The 17,322-nt window shown below is 45.1% G+C and overlaps 1 protein-coding gene across 1 annotated transcript; it reads right to left on the bottom strand.

The window, feature by feature from the left end:
* Positions 1–865: 865 nt before the first annotated feature.
* Positions 866–16,787, bottom strand: LOC129013768 (E3 ubiquitin-protein ligase HERC2-like). The gene is made up of 9 exons (XM_063652519.1): positions 16,654–16,787; positions 16,455–16,568; positions 15,548–15,799; positions 13,421–13,614; positions 8,962–9,162; positions 6,566–6,794; positions 6,349–6,473; positions 4,805–4,983; positions 866–1,864 (listed from the first exon to the last, which is right to left on the bottom strand). Exons 2-9 carry the CDS (start codon positions 16,540–16,542, stop codon positions 1,723–1,725), a joined length of 1,410 nt encoding a protein of 469 aa, XP_063508589.1. The 5' UTR covers positions 16,543–16,568; positions 16,654–16,787; the 3' UTR covers positions 866–1,722.
* Positions 16,788–17,322: the final 535 nt, after the last annotated feature.

Below are 17,322 nucleotides of genomic sequence, written 5' to 3'. Positions count from 1 at the left end.
AATCACTTGAACCCGCGAGGCGGAGGTTGCAGTGAAACGAGATCCCGCCACTGCATTCCAGCCTGGGTGACAGAGTGAGACTCCATCTCAAAAAATAAAGATAAAAAATAAAGTACATAAAAAAGACATGCCCAGGCTGAAAAATAAGTTAATCTTTATCTCCATGAACGAAAAGCAGAAAAGAAATGCAAAGTGGTTGGAGGCTGAAGAGCCTGGGCCCTGCTGGGCTTTGGGAACCAATGATGGTGGCAGGTCCTTTGGGATAAAGAGGGACCAAATGACTCCTAGCTAGAAGCTGGGAGCTTGGGTGTACCCCAGTACTTGAAAGGATGCTGGCCGGGCGCAGTGGCTAATGCCTGTAATACCAGCACTTTGGGAGGCCGAGGGAAAGTAACTCTTATGTCAGTGTGAAAGCAAATCAGACAGGACAGGGGAACATGGAGGGGAGGAGAGCCAAACCAGGGCCTGGTTCCACCCGCCCCATTGGGCCAGAAGCACAAGTGGTTCTCTGCACAACATCAAGAGCGAGGACATGCTTTCAGCTCCACTTTAACTCAGGTTCCTAATGTGACAGCAGGCTTGTCAATCCCACTTGCCCCTGCGGCTCACACCAGAAAACCACCAGCAGTGTGAGTAAGGACAGAAGCAGGAGACTGAGGAGCCAGGGTTTGGGAATCCCACAGCAACCCACAGGCCCTCATCACACACAGCAAGGATGTACCCTATGTGCCCTCACTGGGCTCACCACCACCACCAGACATCACCTTCACTACCTGATAACCTGCCTGGGTAACACCACTGTAACACAAGAAACAGGTCTAGAATCTAGCATGTATGCTACACCTGAAGGAGCAAAAGACGGTAATAAAATACGATAAAATTTTTATTTCTTTAATATAAAATTTAGAGCCATAATCAAAATGTGCAATTCTGACGGGGTTCACTACTTATAAAAACTTCACAGCCCTCTATTTTCAAATGTAAATGGTATTCCGTGGCTCCTCGCCAGCATGTAACTAGAGTTGCTCTGAAATCCGTTTCACGGCTTATTTTTGGCAAGCGGCGATTTCTTCAACCCACGTTTTCCAAGGGAAAAAAGGACATGAAATGTTTCCAAAAGTTTCTTACAATCTTTAGATAAACTACTGTTCAACAACTGCATCCTCCAAGTCAACACATCAAGAATCCTTCAATCACAAACACTTAAGGTGAGAAAACGGTGTCTATCCATGCAGGAGAGGGACACGTTATCCATGCTTATGAAGACAGCCTGGATATCGGCTACTGAAAAGCTGTGAATGCATCTTCCTTTTTCTACTTTCCAAAATTTTTGTGAGGTGATACTTATTTCTATGTTTGTTTCTATTCTTTTTATTTTGTATTTTTTAGTAGGTACATCCTTATTATAAATCTACTGTAGAACCAATGTCCCATACAGGACTCCACGTGCCACAGGAACCAAAAAGTCACGTGCAGCGAAGATGAAGACACAGCAGACAACCTGTGTGGACACCACAGAGCCACCTGCCCAGGACACCAGTGGAGCCACAGGTGCAATTCAAAATGAGCTTAGTCGTATTGATAAACATGGCCAGGTGCGGTGGCTCATGCCTGTAATCCCAACACTTTGGGAGGCTGAGGCGGGCAGATTACCTGAGGTTGGGAGTTCAAGACCATCCCGGCCAACATCGTGAAACCCCATCTCTACTAAAAATACACAAATTAGCCAGGTATGGTGGCATGCATCTGTAGTCCCAGCCACTCAGGAGGTTGAGGCAGAAGAATCATTTGAACCCAGGAGGCAGAGGCTGCAGTGAGCTGAGATTGTGCCACTGAACTCCAGTCTAGGCAACAGAGTGAGTCTCTAACTCAGGGGGAAAAAAAAATTGTTCTTAGTCACATTAATAAAACACACACACACACACACACACACACACACACACATAAAATTAATTGTAATAATGGCTGGGTGCAGTGGCTCATGCCTGTAATCCCAGCACTTTGGGAGGCCAAGGTGGGCAGATTACTTGAGATCAGGAGTTCGACACCAGCCTGGCCAATGTGCTGAAACTCTTGTCTCTACAAACATACAAAAATCAGCCAGGCGTGGTGGTGTACATCCATAGTCCCAGCTGCTCGGGAGACTGAAGCAAGAACTACTTGAACCCAAGAGGCGGAGGTTGCAGTGAGCCAAGACTGCACCACTGCACTCTGGCCTGGGCAACAGAGCAACACTCCATCTCAAAAATAAAAATAATTTTAATAATGTATCATACTTATCACAACAGATTGAAAATATTACCATTTCAACATGAAATATAAGAAAAATGATTGAGATATTTTACATAGGTTATTTCATATTAAGTCCTCAAAAACCATCAGCATAGCTTACATATGCAGCACATTTCAATTTGCACAGTGAAATTTGCATTGAAAATATCTGATCTGCACTTAGACTCATAAAATATATAGTTGACAAAGTAGACTCACGTGGCCAAGTGACATTCTTAACTGCTTTCTAATAACTGAATCAAGTTTTTAAACCTGCATTTTAATTAATAAAAATTAGATAAAATATTCAGTGTCTCAGCTACGATGGACACACTTCAAGTGCTGATCAGCAAACGGTGTGAGTGCCGGCCAGACTAGCCAACGCAGGCTACACCGCTGCAGCTGAAACAGGCCAGTCTCTCTGCGCACGGGAACAGTCTGGGCAAGCAGGAGACGGGGAAACGGGCGCTGCCCTCGTGAGAACAAAGGACCCACAACAGGAACCCTGCACTCACCCCCTGCCAAAGACACCAACAGCCCACGACGCAGCCTCCTCACAAAAGGGAGAGGCATTCAAGAACTTAGAAAATCACCTCTTCCTGAAAAATGCTCACTTTAAAACTTTGCATGTAACTTTACATTTTAATTACAAGGTTTTTAACATCCATTTTCTCATGTTTTCTTAACTCTTGAAAGTAAACACAGCTTTTATTCTTATTCCTATAGTTACTGTGTTGGAAGTTCACCTATGAGAACAAGCTGTTGCAACTGAAATTTTCTGAGAACAAATCTCAAGCTCTTTCCATTAACACAAACTATATTAAGTTTAGTTCTCTAATTTCCATTGCTTAAAGGCCAGAATGTGTGAAATATGCATTATCAGATTAGAAAAACAAAACAAACATTGGAAAAATATTTTGCAAAATAGCATTTGCTAAACTCTATGATAGAAACTAGCTCTAAAACTTCCTGTTTCAAAATTTCACTGTGTGTCCACTAAGTTAGTTTTTCTGGCTGTGGACAGCAGGCCCACCCCACGCCGCAGGCCCACCCCACGACACAGGCCCACCCCACGCCACAGGCCCACCGCACGCCGCAGACGCATCATGCCCCCCATGAACAGGCCAGCTGAGAGCTGCGGCCACTGCCCAGGGCTCCCTGCTCTGTGCTCAGCTGCCTGATCCAACCTGCCAGGGCTCTGCTTTCTCTATGTGTAGAAGCAAAAAACCAGGAGCATGATGTGACAACAAGCAGATTTTTATTAAACAGAGGTACAAATGTGTTTCATTTTCTAATAAATCTCTTTCACAAATCACCTTGTTTTTTCGCTCTTCTTGAATGATCATTTTTAGACAACACTGTCTGACTGTTTTGGCTTCTGCCAAGGTTAGTCTCTGTTCACAGGCTGAGTCTGACTTCTTCCCACCTCCTCCAAGTCGGGCCTTCCAAAACAATGCTCACCATTCTTTCACATTGACTTTAGTTTTGAAAAGAAAAGTTATCTTACAAAGTAGTATGTATAACTCTATAATATATGAAGTGAGGCAATGATACAACCAGTTTTAAAAATAACCTTCCATGATGATTTTCATTTACATCCACCTGCTTATTAGCAAGAATCTTTTTACAGGTTTACTGCACACCCAATTTCTCTTCTGGAAAAACTTTTGAACATCATCATGCCCTCCAACTTCTCCTCTCACCTATATTTAAAAGGGTCTGCTCTTTACCCTAAAATCTATACTAGGTAATTTTCAGAATATTCCTTCAATCACCAAACAAAGTTTTGAGATCCTCGTGCTGGATTTCACTATTTTAATATGAAAACCAATAATCACCTATTAAAATCCAACAAAGGCCAGGCACAGTGGCTAACGCCTGTAATCCCAACATTTGCAGAGGCCAAGGCAGGTGGATCACCTGAGGTCAGGAGTTTGAGACCAGCCTGACCAATATGGTAAAACCCCATCTCTACTAAAAATACAAAAATCAGTCAGATGTGGTTGCAGACACCTCTAGTCCCAGCTACTCGGGAGGCTGAGGCAGGAGAATAGCTTGAACCCAGGAGGCGGAGGTTGCAGTGAGCCAAGATCATTGACACTGCACTCCAGCCTGGACGATAGAGAGACTCCGTCACACACACACACACACACACACACACACACACACAAACGTAAGTAAGTAAATAAATAGGCCAGGCGTGGTGGCTAATGCCTGTAATCCCAACATTTTGGGAGGCCAAGGTGGGTGGATCACCTGAGATCGGGAGTTCAAGACCAGCCTGACCAACATGAAGAAACCCCGTCTCTACTAAAACTACAAAATTAGTGGGGCGTGGTGGCGCACGCCAGTAATCCCAGCTGCTCGAGAGGCCGAGGCAGGAGAATTACTTGAACCTGGGAGGCGGAGGTTGCGGTGAGTCAAGATCGCACCACCGCACTCTGGCCTGGGCAACAAGAGCGAAACTCTGTCTCAAAAATACAAAAACAAGTAAATAAATAAAACACAATACAATACAGCTAATACGATTTACCTAAGACGCTGTTGTATGAGCTGAACCAGAGGCAAACACTGTTTGCCAGAAGACTCACAGATCCCCATATTAATAAGGTCTTTATCCAATGGAGTCCTGCTTCTATGAAATGCTGAGGCATTTGCTTCCTGTTCATCAATTTCTTTTTCCTTCTGTGCTTCTTGTTTGGCTTCAATATCCTGTAATTCATAAACAGAAATTGTTTACAAGTGATCTCATTACCAGGTGTGAAGACACACAGGCTGGCTGAGCCCTGACCCCAGTGCCAAGCTATCCCAGCCTCTGTGGCTGCCGCACACACCTACCCACAGGCCTCCACCTGCCCTGTTGGAAACCCCAACTCAGTTGTGCAGTTTCAAACAGTGTCTTCTGTTTACAGATCCAAGGTCCAGGCTGCCTCTGCTGATGCTCTCCAGCCTCCTTCTGTGAAGTCCCTAAAATCCTTAACCCTGCTACTGGCTCTCACAAAACCCAATGTGATCTGCCCCACACACGCAGCATCCAGCTGCTCTGTAAGGACAAGAAGGAGCTAGAATTCTCACACACAGAAGTCCTGTTTCAAATGTAAATGGCAGAGCCACTTTGGGAAACTATGAACACACACTGACCCCAGAACCTAACAAATTCCACTCCAAGTGTTTACCCAAAGGGAGGACATATGTTCACTAAAGTACTTGTTCACAGCACAATCGTGGCAGCTCTACACGGCCAAAAACAAGAAAGCCTGGACGTGGTGGCTCACGCTTGTAATCCCAACACTTTGGGAGGCCAAGGTGGGGGGATCCCGAGCCCAGGAGTTGGAGACCAGCCTGTGCAACACAGTAACACCTCGTCTCTACAAAAAAAAATCGAAAAACTAGCCCGGCATGGTGACATGCCTGTGGTCCCCGCAACATAGGAGGCTGAGGTGGGAGGATCATGTGAGCCTAGGAGGACAAGGCTGCAGTGAGCCAAGATCAGGTCACTGTATACAGCCTGGGTGACAGAGCAAGACCCTGTCTCAAAAAAAGAAAAAGAAAACAAAAACCAAAAACAATTTAATGGCCTTCAATAGGAGAATGAACTAACAAAGAGTACTACACCCATAAAATGGAAAACTTCCCAATAATAAAAACGAAGTCACAATAGACACATCAGTGAGTGAATCTGAAAATCATTCTCCAAGGCCAGGCAGGAAAGAGTGCATACTATACAGTTATACTGCTGCGACACTCAGAGCAGGCGAAATGCATCTCATCTGAGGGCAGGGGAGTATCCTGGCTGCAAGTGCCAAGGGCACAGGGATCTTTCCGGGTGACGGGAATGGTCTACATGAGTAACAGGTTATCTGTTAACTTCACTGAAACAGGCAACATGCAGTATTTCATCACAATTAAATCATCTCAATAATTTTTAAAATTAGCACATAAAAGAATTTTAATTTAAGAAAATACTTGGATATAAAAGTTGAGTGTTTTACAGTTTTCAGTTATTCTTCACATGTGTGAGTGTGGTATTTCTGATCTCAGCGCACCACCAGGTCACGTGTGCCTCCAAGGCCATACCTGGATCTCTGCAGTAATGGCTGCGTGTAAGGCTGACTCCAACCCTCCAGCAGCCATCAAGCTGCCCACCAGAAGATCAATCATGAATCGACAACCTGGACTTATGTTCACTTCATTGCCTGAAACTGAACTAGAAAGTGTGTGTCAATTTGAGTGAAACGCCATCCCCTCCCAGCGCCCTGACCCATGCCGTCTCCTGTTCCTTCCCCGAGCCCACCTGCGCAGGGCAGGAGAGCAGAGAGCGCCCGGGCCTGCTTCTCGGCAGTGGGCAGCAGCACGGACCAGCCGCTCTGCAGCATGGCCTGGGAGGCTGAATGCACGGTGCTCAGCACGCCTGTGCTGCTGGCCGGGGTCACCACCGTCTGCTTCAGGCTGTTCAGGAGGATGCTGCCCAGACCTAAACCAAGGAATTCCGGGTCAACCTGGTGACTAATGGCAGCATGCAACTGAAAGGAGAAAAACAATTTTCACTTAGAACCCCTAAAAATGAGTGAATTTCAAAGTCTTATTAAACACCAAATAAAACTCAATTTGAAGTATTATTTAAATAGACAAAATAACTTCTCAGCTTATGTATTTTTAAAAACTGGACTAAAAAAACTCTTACCCACAATAGTTGAAGTATTTTCTAGAGGAATTTTTGTAACCCCACTATGAACACATATATGGAAAAGCTCAAGATCAGCAGAAGAGCTAAACAACTAGCAACAGCAACATCCACCCTACCCCAACCATCTGCACCAAACACAAATAATGGCTACAATGTAACCACAAAAGCTGCCACAGGCGGTGGCTCATGCCTGTAATCCCAGCACTTTGGGAGGCCAAGGTGGGAAGATTACTTGAGATCAGGAGTTCAAGACCAGCCTGGCCAACATGATGAAACCCCATCTCTATAAAAAAATCAGCCAGGTGTGATGGTACACACCTGTAGTCCCAGCTACTTGGGAGGCTGAGGCAGGAGAATCACTTGAACCTGGCAGGCCAAGACTGCACCACTGCATTCCAGCTAGGGTGACAAAGTGACACCCTGTCTCAAAAAAAAAAAAAAAAAAGCTGCTAAAAATTAGATTGCAGAGCTGAGAGTACACAAGGAAACTCCTCAAGTGCAAAACCGAAATTCACATGGGCACACACAGCAGGAATCAAGAGGTTCCGGGCTCTGAAAGCAGAGCCAAGCCACCAGGCTTCAGCACAACCTCCCACACGGGAAGGCACACAACGACCCACTGAACCCGAGCTTCCTGCAGAAGGCTGGGAGCCACTCAGGATCACCTGCCTGCCAGCCAATCACAGCCAGGAGGCAACACACTGCCCGTCCCAGGCTCTGGGTAGCAAGAGGCCCCACGAGAAATGAGAGACCCGGCCCTGCCCTGGGAGTAGAAGTGAAATCAAAAGCACACCACTCATCTAGGTATAGATATCACAGGTCAGGAAATGACCACCGACACTCACCTAGAGTCTGTGAAACCTACAGAACCCTCAGGACCCCGGAGAGGCAAATGCAAAACCATATGCTGGGACACCTCGACAGCCTAAGACATACACGAGGCCACGCCCCACAGCACCGACCAGAACACAAACATCACTGAAAACCAGGAGGGGCAGCAAACACCTGGGGTGCACCCACGCAAACGCCAGGATGCCACAGGTATGGTGACAAATGAGTGCTACAGAGGACTAGAGAAGCACACTTCAGACCTCTGCTCAGTTCATTACTGCAACTAAACACTACACTCGGTTCTGTACATTCTAGAGGCACGGCAAAAAGGGGAGGGGCTGGAAGAGGGACATGACGGGTTGTTACACAGAAACCACTGTAATAAAAGGGAAAAATTACTATGTCGAGAAAACTGTGGTTCTTGTCATTAAGTTAGAGGGTTTTATTACAAAGACAAAAGATGATCAAACACTTCAGCTTTAGTTTTGCCAGGGAGGAAGACTTTTTTTAGCTTTTATTTTGACCGTAACCATAACCTTCATGGTGAGGAAAGGAAGGTATTGCTTTGGGAGCCGAGCTTACTGAGTAGATCAAGCTTGTCCAACCCACGGCCCGAGGGCAGCACGGGGCCCAGGATGGCTTTGAATGCGGCCCAAAGTAAAATTTCTTAAAACATCATGAGATATTTTTGGGATTTTTTTCTAAGCTTATCAGCTATCGTTAGTGTATTTTATGTGTAGCCGAAGACAATTCTTCCAGTGTGGCCCAGGGAAACCAAAAGACCGGACCCTCTTGGTGCAGGGTTTTCACAGCACAGAGGAGAGACAGGCCAGCACTGGTGTCTCAGCTGAGCGCTGTCTCTCTCCATCACCTGTGATCTCACCCAGTCATTTCTCCACACGCAACAACAGTAGAACAGTAACAATGCCAACAAACTAATGATTCTAGCAAAAATAACACAATCCATACACACACTTCCTGCATGCCGAGGCTGACTTCCAGGACAAACATAAAATAAACAGATCAAGTTTTTTAAGCCTTGCGTCCATTATTAGTGCATTACAATCTTACTTTAAAATACTTCACCCAACAGGCCTTCAAAATACATAAACCTTCTTACAAATCGCTAAGACACTTATAAAAGGAGCAAGAGGAAGGGAAATCACAAATACCAGAAGTCGGGGAAGATTCAGCATTGCCACGGCCACGCACTCTTTCTCCTGGGGCGGGGGCCAGTCCGCGGAGCTGTCCATCCCCTCACTCACCTGCTGCAGCAGGAGATCCAGCTGCTTAAAAGTCACTGAGCAAATGTCCACCCCAAAAGGGACACGGAGGCCAATGGACCACTCAGAACACGATGACCAAGCACAGCTCTAAGAGGAAACGCAACAATCTAAAATGAATCTCTAAATGCAGCTGCTGGTCTGTTCCACAGGAGTCACCAGCGTGTGTGATGGAGCTGCCTTATGTTATTACCTATCATCCCTCTAACTGCCCAGTCAAAAAGCATTCATGGGTGTCTAGCTCACACACTATCAGCTTCCAATTTTCGCACCCATTTCCCTAGCCCCATCTCACTTCGCCATACCTAAAAAAGTAAAAACATTTTTAAAAATCTTTTCACTCTCAAAATGATTAATGCACATTAATGGATGGCAGTGAGACTCTCCATCCACTTGAAGTGGTATAATAGCAACTCTAACTAGACGATGAACTGTTAGACACATATAACACACACACTACCTTTCATAGTGAGAGAACAAGTAATCGGCAAAAATCTAGGAGAACTGTAGAACACCATCAATAAACTGGATCTAATTTATAGAACACTTCACCCAACAACAGCAAAATACATACACTTTTTTTCTTTTGTGAGACAGAGTCTCACTCTGTTGCCCAGGCTAGAGTGCAGTGGTGCAATCTCAGCCCACTGCAAGCTCTGCCTCCCGGGTTCACGCCATTCTCCTACCTCAGCCTCCTGAGTAGCTGGGACTACAGGTGCTCGCCACCATGCCTGGCTAATTTTTTTTTGTATTTTTAGTAGAGACGGGGTTTCACCATGTTAGCCAGGATGGTCCTGATCGCCTGACCTCGTGATCCACCTGCCTCAGCCTCCCAAAGTGCTGGGATTACAGGCGTGAGCCACCGTGCCCGGCCATACATATACTTTACATATACTTTTATTTTATTTTATTTTTTTTGAGATGGAGTCTAGCTCTGTCGCCCAGGCTGGAGTGCAGTCGCGCGATCTCAGTTCACTGCAAGCTCCGCCTCCTGGGCTCAAGCCATTCTCCTGCCTCAGCCTCCCGAGTAGCTGGGACTACAGGCGCCCGCCTTCACGCCCAGCTAATTTTTTTTGTATTTTTAGTAGAGACGGAGTTTCACCGTGTTAGCCAGGATGGTCTCGATCTCCTGACCTCGTGATCTGCCCGCCTCGGCCTCCCAAAGTGCTGGACCATACATCTACTTTTTAAGCACAAACAGACCACACATATACTTTTTATATGTATATGTATACATATATGTATATACAGACCATACATATACTTTTTAAGCACATACAGAATGTTCACTAAGACAGAACATATCCTCACACATAAATCTTAACAAATTTAAAAGAAATGAAATCATATGCAGTTTGTTCTCCAATCACAATGCTATTAAACTAGAAATCATTAACAGAACAATCTGCAAACACTTCAAAATAAAACAACATACTTAATAATCCATGGGTCAGGCCAGGCGCAGTGGCTCATGCGTGTAATCCCAACACTGTGGGAGGCCAAGTTGGGGGGATCACCTGAGGCCAGGAGTTGAAGATCAGCCTGGCCAACATGGAGAAACCCCATCTCTACTGAAAATACAAAACAATTAGCCAGGCATGGTGGCGGGTGCCTCTAGTCCCACCTAATCAGGAGGCTGAGGCAGGAGAATCGCTTGAACCCAGGAGACAGAGGTTGCAGTGAGCCGAGATCATGCCATTGCACTCCAGCCTGGGCAACAACAGTGAAACTCCGTATTGAAGAAAAATAATAATAATGATAATACTAATCCATGGGTCAAAGAACAATTCTCAAAAGAAATTAGAAAATACTTTGAACATAAATGAAAACGCACCAAAATTTGTGGGTTTAATTAAAGCACTGCTTAGAGGAAAATTTATAGCATCAAATCCTTATATATTACAAAAAAGATAGGTCTAAATCAGCAATCTAAGTTTCCACCTTAAGAAACTAAAAAAGAGCAAAGTGAACACAAAACAAGCCAAAGGGACAAATGACAAGATAAAAGCAGAAAACCAATGAGATTGAAAGCAAAAAAACAAGGCAAAAATTAATGAAACTTAAAGATTGTTCTTTGAAAAGATCAACAAAATTGAAAAACTCTAGCAAAACTGACAAAGAAAAAAACAGAAAAGATACAGATTATCAGTATCAGGAATGAATGAAGGGACATCACTGCAGGGCCCACAGACTTCAGACGGTTAGCAAGAGAATGCTAAGGAAAACTTGACATGTAAAAATCAGACAACTTAGATGAAATAAAGCAATGTCTGAGTGCCACAAACCAGGAAAATCCTCCTAGAAACAAACAGGTCACCTCAATAGTTCTATATCTGTTAAATAAATTGAATTTGCAAAATCTTTTTTTTTTTTCTTTTTTTTTTTGGAGCCGGCGTCTCACTCTGTCACCCAGGCTGGAGTGCACTGGTGCAATCTCAGCTCTCTGCAATCTCCGCCTCCCAGGTTCAAGTGATTCTCCTGCCTTAGCCTCCTGAGTAGCTGGGATTACAGGCGCACGCCACCAAGCTCGACTAATTTTTTGTATTTTTAGTAGAAACGGGGTTTCACCACGTTAGCCAGGCTGGTCTCAAACTCCTGACCTCTGGTGATCCACCTGCCTCGGCCTCCCAACGTGCTGGGATTATAGGCGTGAGCCACCGTGCCCGGCGTAAAATCTTTTAGGAAGAAATCTCCAGGTTCAGATGGATTCAAAAACATTTAAAGAAGAAATAACACTAATTCTACACAATCCCTTATAGAAAATGGAAAAGGAGGGAACACATGCCAATACTTTGTATAAGGTCAGCTTTCCCCTGACAGAAAGTCAGACGAGATAGTATAATACAAAGAAAGAAAACTGCAAACCAACATCCCTGATGAGCATCAACAGAAAAATCCTCAAAAACGTGTTACCAAGTCAAATTTAGCAATACAGAAACAGAATAGGGCTGGGCGCGGTGGCTCATGCCTATAATCATAGGATTTGGGATGCCAAGGAGGGTGGATCACTTGAGGTCAGGAGTTGGAGACCAGGCTGGCCAACATGGTGAAACCCCATCTCTATTAAAAACAAACAAACAAACAAAATTAGCCAGGTGTGATGGTGCACACCTCTAATCCCAGCTACTCAGGAAGCTGAGGCAGGAGAATTGCTTGAACCCAGGATGCAGAGGTTGCAGAGAGCTGAGATTGCACCAATGCACTCCAGCCTGGGTGACAGAGTAAGATTCAGTCTCAAAAAATAAAAATAAAAAAATATAGTAGTAAATTGTGGCCAAGTGATCCCTATCCCAGTAACACAAGGCTTGGTCAGTATTTAAAAATCAGGCTGGTATAGTGTCTCACACCTGTAATCCCAGCACTTTGGGAGGCCAAGGCAGGCAGATCACTTGAGCTCAGGATTTCAAGACCAGCCTGGGCAACATAGTGAAACCCCATCTCTAAAAAAGAAAAAAAAAAAGTTTAAGAAAAAGAAAGTAAAAATCATCAATGTAATACACCACACTAACACACTAAAGAAGGAAAACTGCATGACCATTTCATTTGGATTAAAAGCATTTAACAAATTTTAACACCCATTCAGGATTTTTCAAAAGCTTCTAAAAGGGGGAATTAAGGCCGGGCACGGTGGCTCATGCCTGTAATCTCAGCACTTCGGGAGGCCGAGGCAGGCAGATCACAAGGTCAGGAGATCGAGAGCATCCTGGCTAACACGGTGAAATCCTGTCTCTACTAAAAATACAGAAGTTAGCTGAGCACGGTGGTAGGTGCCTGTAGTCCCAGCTACTCGGGAGGCTGAGGCAGGAGAATGGCGTGAACCCAGGAGGCGGAGTTTGCAGTGAGCCGAGATCACGCCAGTGCACGCCAGCCTGGGCATAGAGCGAGACTCCGTCTCAAAAAAAAAAAAAATTGGGGGGGGAATTAAAGAAACTGCCTTAATCTGGTAATAAGGCACCTCCATAAATATGCGCAGCTAACATCACAGTTGATGGTGAAAGACTGAACTGCTTTCCCCTACAGTCAGGAGCAAGGCAGGACACCCACTGTCACCTCTCCTATTCAGCTTCACACTGCAAGTCCTGGCCAGGGCAATCAGGCCGGGAAAAATACATAAAAGGCAAACAGACTGGAAAGGAAGAAATGAAACTGCCCCTCTATACAGATAGCATTTAATTGTCCATGAAGAAAACCCAAGGAAACTACAATGAAGCTCATAATAAATGAGTTTAGCACAACTGCAGGACACAAGAACAACAAACAAAACTCAGTGGTATTTCCTATATACTGGTAATGAACAACTGGAAACCCAAATCCTCCAAAATACCCAATCAAGCTCTATATTCAGTACCTGGGCAGGCCCACAGGTAATTCCCACTATGTGTTTGGCGTCCAGTCCTGGCAATGCTGCAGGTTCTGGCTTGGTCACGCACAAGGTGTCAAAGTGCTGGCACTGGTCGTTGCTCCTCCAGCTGTGGACCTCGCTGTCCTCAGTCAGAGCCAGGCAGTGGGTGGAGCCTGCAGCCACATCAATCACCTTCTTCCCTACAAGGAAAGAGGGATGCAGATGCAGCTTCAAGCCTATGACTTCTGCTGCAAGAAAGATATTTCCACTAGGCCATTCAGGTCAGAAAGCTTTTAATATTAACTTCTTGAGGATAATCTGTTGCTTTAATATTAAGCACAATTCATTTGCTTTGGGTGTGTTATTAAAACTCCTATATTTTGTCAGCTACAATTTGTTAGGATCCACAGCCTACAAAGATCATAATGCTATGACACGAAAAGGATCTGTTCTTTTTCTCCTCATTCAGATTTTCATTCAGAAAGAAACAAGGTGCTTTTAATTAACTATTAGATCATATTCTCCCATCGCAGATATAACAATGCACAGCATACTCTTCACTGAGGAAGGCTTCCTAAGAAGAAATCTATTGTTCCCTCAGAGTTAGGTGATAATCACTATTTAAAACATTGTTTCTATTTAAACCCTCAGCAAAATATTCTATTTTTCTTTCCTGCTAAATCTAACATGACCAACACAAAGGGTGTTTCACAGAAATGTCAACATATAAAATAATTCAGCTGAAAAATCACACTGCAGTGAGGGGAACAATTCTATCTTAGGAGCTTACCATAAGTTAACATCAGCAACAACAAAAGGTGTTTTCAACAGTAATTTAAATACTCTCAAAGTAAACGATTTCTGTATCTAACAACTGTCGTAGCTTTCCTATACTAATGGAGGGGAATATAAACAAGGAGGCAAGTGAAATTCAAATACCATTCAATGACACAGAGTAAACTTCTTACTCTGCAACTTATCTCAGAAGCTTAGAAAATAATAAATACCGTATGGGCACACAAAACTCTTAGACATCAAGATATTAACATGCTTTAAAATAAAACTAATGGAGAAAGGAGCTGCCAAGTCTTACTTAAAAGTCCCACTTCCAAACCCACTTGGTAAAGAAGCAAACACACAAAGAATGTATATAGTAACCAGGACCCAACGAACTACAGCCCCCCACAGAACGCAGCCCAAGGCCTGCTTCTGTGAAGACACTGGTGTTGCAACATAGCCAGGTCCACCTGCTTCAAATACAATCTGGCCCTTTAAGAAAAAGGCTGCCCACCCTGAGAGAACCCTAAAGAGTCCATCTGATGTACCTCTCACTGCCTTTTCCCTTCTTCTCTACTTTCTTGTCAACTTGCCTGCCCTTCGCCAGTTCTCGACTAGGATGAAGACTATCTCCCAACCACTAGGCCAAGTGGTACAGAAAAGTCCAGTTTTACCTTAGAAAAATCCCTCCATCATCAAAGTTTTGATGGCCCCCACCCCAACTTCCTGCAGCATTACATCCCTAGTAAGAACACCATAGAAGAATCTCAGGGTCTTCTTGCGGAGGCTCCCATCCTCTCTGCCCGCACCGGCAGCCCACACTGAAGGCGCCGGCACTCTTATCTACATAGCTTGGCTTCCATCTGTTCCCTCCAACTACAATGCATGCTCACACTTTTGCAACTGAGCAAGCAGGAATCACCCACCAAGGATGAGTTCACATGAGAGTGTCCCAGGTGGACCCAATCCCACCTCCCAATGTGGCCCCACAGCACCACGCACACTCACGGTCTCAGTGTGCCTGCAGTACAAGTACAGACGACCTCACCCCACAGAGGGAACCCTTACTGAGTCCAGCCCGCTGAGTGACGAATGCGTGCCTGCCACAGAAAGTGGCAATGTTTGTAAAACTCAATGGGTTTAAATTAAATTTGATAAGAATAATTCAAAGTCATTTTTTAATAGAGACACACCCACTTTCCTCTTAGTATCAATACCTACACCAAGCTAGCAGTAAAAGTTTCTAATGACAGTCCATTCATGGAATGTCAGGTTAAGAACATAAAACCTGCAAACTTTAAAACATTACTAAAGAAACTGTCCTGAAGGGTTTTAAAAGTTTACATTTGCACTCACCTTGCAAGCCTTCTAAGAGTTTTGGATAACGAACATGTTCCTCTGTTCTGTGCCCGAGTCTCTGGTTGTCACCTTTTCTCCATGAATAAACTTGGCCACTTTTCATCAAAGCAATGGAAAACTGACTTCCACAGCGGACTTTGACCACATCCAAGTCTTGAAGCTTTTCAATCAGCTTTGGAGTTTTGCAGCCATCACTACCACCTCTGCCCAATTTCTCATAGTCACCATCTCCCCAAGACCACACTTGCCCTAAAAAATACAAATGCATTTAAATAACAACAACTCTGCATTTTAATGAAAAATTTTAAATGACTGAAAACAATATAATGAAAAATGCACACTAATCTAGACCACCCATGTGCATAGTTAACACTACAAGGGTGGCTACTGAGTAAATGAAATCTAGGTGACACTTGAGGTTGATATAGAAGCAATAAAGACAGGGAAAGCTGAGCTTTCTTTTTGTTTTCATTCCATGAAAAACAAAGTCCTGACTCTTACTAGCCTGGGCTCAATGTTCACTGCTTCACAGAACCAAAGGCCCACTGCCTCTGTAACACATAAATGGGGCCCGGCACACAGCAGACACTTGCGGACCACCCTCCCATTTGCCTGCCTGCTTCTGTTGCCACTGTGCGGACTGCTGGTCAACTGTACCACTGTATGTGTTCCCAACTGCATGTATCAGCAGAATTATATAAGGTGATAAAATGCTCATACAGAGATGGTGGCGCTGCGAACCAGCTGACAGGCCCCAGGCAAACAAGCCCAGTAACCACCGGGGCCTCTTCACCAATGCCACTGAGCCCCACACCCACTGGACAACAGGGTGGGTGGCTTCCTCCAGGGAAGCTGCCATGCATGTCCTCGAGGGCCTGTCGAGGGTGGCGAGAGCTCTACGTACCGTTCTCAGTGACAGCCAGGGTTTGAGCGTCCCCACTCCCACACGCCACATCGATGACCTTCAGTCCTTTAAGCCCAGCTACCAGCATCGGAATGGCCTCGTCCTCACTGGAGCCTTCAAACAGATAGGACGGCCGTGACTAAGTCCTGTAAGAGGCCACCTCCTGCTGTATGCTCCCACTCACGCAGACCAGACGTACCATGGCCCAGCTGGCCGTAGTTCCCGCGGCCCCAGGTGTACAGCTCCCCCCTCAGCAGTGATGGCCGCACTGCAAGTGCTCCCGCAAGCGATGTGCACCACGGGCTTCCCGGCCTGCTTTCCAGAGAAGGCGGAGATCACCTTACGCTCCTCCAGAGGCCTTGGGGAGGAAGGGAACAAACATGAATGCCCTTCTTCTTGGTGTTATTTCTTATTGGTGTTATTTCTTATTAGTGTTAGCAAAGGAAATTCACTATCCAAATTTAGACCATCACAGCATCAGGCCAGTTTCACCTTCCAGGTACCTAATAAAATAAGAAAGACAGAATTCAAACACCTCACACCCCATGACTTTTTGTTCAGTTGGAACCCGATGCCAAGCATGGTATCCAGTAGAAATATAAAAACAGTGTTTGTTAAAGACTTGTGCAATAGGCTGGGCATGGTGGCTCACGCCTGCAATCCCAGCACTTTGGGAGGCCGAGGTGGGCAGATCACCTGAGGTCAGGAGTTTGAGACCAGCCTGGCTAACATGGTGAAACCCCATCTCTACTAAAAATACAAAATTAGCTGGGCATGGTGGCGGGCTCCTGTAATCCCAGCTACTTGGAAGGCTGAGACAGGAGAATCGCTTGAACCGGGGAGGTGGAGGTTGCAGTGAGCTGAGATC

The sequence above is a fragment of the Pongo pygmaeus genome, chromosome 16 (genome assembly GCF_028885625.2).
Source record: "Pongo pygmaeus isolate AG05252 chromosome 16, NHGRI_mPonPyg2-v2.0_pri, whole genome shotgun sequence".
NCBI classification, from domain to species: Eukaryota; Metazoa; Chordata; class Mammalia; order Primates; family Hominidae; genus Pongo; species Pongo pygmaeus.
Note: the sequence above shows the minus strand (reverse complement) of the source record. Positions and strands in the feature narration are given on the sequence as shown.